The 1,885-nt window shown below is 30.8% G+C and overlaps 1 protein-coding gene across 2 annotated transcripts in view; it reads left to right on the top strand.

Moving 5' to 3' along the window:
* The window catches only part of LOC115240708, an 11,030-nt gene that overhangs the window by 5,111 nt on the left and 4,034 nt on the right, over positions 1 to 1,885 (top strand). Inside the window, exons 3-5 of one of the 2 annotated variants that reach the window (XM_029816024.1) lie at positions 350 to 583; positions 869 to 1,104; positions 1,383 to 1,868. In XM_029816024.1, the coding sequence (XP_029671884.1) occupies positions 350 to 583; positions 869 to 1,104; positions 1,383 to 1,609 (697 nt within the window). In that variant the 3' untranslated portion in view covers positions 1,610 to 1,868. Of the gene's footprint in view, positions 1 to 349; positions 584 to 868; positions 1,105 to 1,382; positions 1,869 to 1,885 lie in introns of those variants that run through there. The other variant, XM_029816025.1, reaches the window with a different exon arrangement.

Here is a 1,885-nt window from a genome sequence, read left to right as displayed (position 1 = left end):
AAATAAACAAAATTAAAATAATAAAAAAATAATAAGTGATAAAAATTTTCAAAAAGAGGATTGTATATCTACCTTGACAAATTCGGAATTATAAAAATATAAATTTATAAATGATGTGAAATTTTTAATTTAGGAAAAAAGTTATGCATTTAAATAATCAAGTTTGAATTAAATTTTGGATGTTGATATTGAATATATTTCCAATAATGAGTGTGTATGCGTGTGAATAATGTGAATAATATATAATATTTATATATATCTTTTTGAATTTTTTAACAATACGATGTATGAATTTATTATTACCTCCTTTATGATACATATGTTACACAGTATCATGAACTTATTGTAGATTCTTGGAGTCCTTGAAAATCGTGCGGAGAAAGCACTGTATTGCATTCAAACGAAGCACAGAGGCTGGCGTTCATAAACCAACGCAATTGGATATGGCACTCGCTCAGTTCGGATTCATCGGATATACGATGATAAGCGGAGAATATCTAGGAGTGAAAACTACTCCCGAAGAAATGGAAGGTGTGGTGCATCTCTGGAGAGTCATCGGGAGCATGCTCGGGATGGACGACAAGTTGGTATCCCTACTTGTCTTTTATTGCGTACAGTAAAATAATGAAAATGTAAGCAGAAGCGGATAATTGTAAAAAATTTCTTCTTTTTTGAACGTTCCGCAAAATATTATAAATAATAATAACATTTATAAATTATATATATAAAGAAAAATATTTTTACGGATATTATAATACAAACATAAATATTTAATATTTTCCGGAATTTCTTATCTCTTTCTGTATAGTAAAATATTTCTGTCGTATATATTTATGTAATGTTTTTACAAATATCTTTGTTCTTCTAGATTCAACCTCTGCACGGGGACAGTTGAAGAAACTCGTGCTCTTTGTCAAAGAATATTGGAAGATGTGTTCGTGCCCTCTCTGGCAAAAAAGAATGATCATTTCGATGAAATGGGCAACGCGATGCTACAGAGTCTCTGGCCCATCAACTTTAATATTGAACCAGTAGCATTCATGGCGTTCACATTTTATCTGGCCTCTTCAACTGCGCGCAACAATAATCATTCTATCGAAATAGGTAACTTTTCAAGTTCGAATAAATGTATAAAATTTTTAAATTTCGAAGAAGGATGTGACAAAATTAAAAGAAAGAAATATATAACAAAAACTCACTAAAGTATATGTGTGTGTAACAAACTTTTAATCCCCCTTCTGGGAAGGGATTTTTCGTGATTGAAAAATAAATAATTCTGATTTTGATTTCTGTGAGTGTAAGAAATGATAAATCTAATATATGTATATGATGGATACAATGCATCATTTATACAGTAAAGATAACATAAAATATATTTTCAGATACTTCGACTATGCCGTTTTACAGCTGGTACTTGTTCAATCTACAACACTTCGTGCTGAAATACTTAATGCGACCTAGTGCTTGGTGGTCCTCATTTTTCCGCCCAATTTTTAATGTTTTAATGCGTTTATCGATTTTCTTGATGGAAAAATATCCCTTCCTTGCTTATTGGACCTTCGGAAAGAAATATGCTAATGTCAATATTTTTCATTATCACTTCGACTGAATGTTTAATCGAAATAACAAGAGGACTAACGGCTTTTTATCAAATCATATCAAAATTATGAAATTCTGTTAATTACCTAAGAGTTAATTAAGTGAGTAAACTGGCAAATAAGAGCCAAGACGCGGGTATTGGTGCGTAAACTTATTATTATTAAAATATAACAATAATAAGTTTGTGCACCAATATCCGTGCCTTGGCTCTTATTTGCCAGTTTACCCACTTAATTGTTAGTACTCTAAGCCTATTACTGAAATTCTATGTAAGAAAAAACCGTGA

This window comes from Formica exsecta, unplaced genomic scaffold (assembly GCF_003651465.1).
Source record: "Formica exsecta isolate Colony F162 unplaced genomic scaffold, ASM365146v1 scaffold444, whole genome shotgun sequence".
NCBI lineage: Eukaryota > Metazoa > Arthropoda > Insecta > Hymenoptera > Formicidae > Formica > Formica exsecta.
This window is presented reverse-complemented; position numbering and strand designations above follow the sequence as displayed.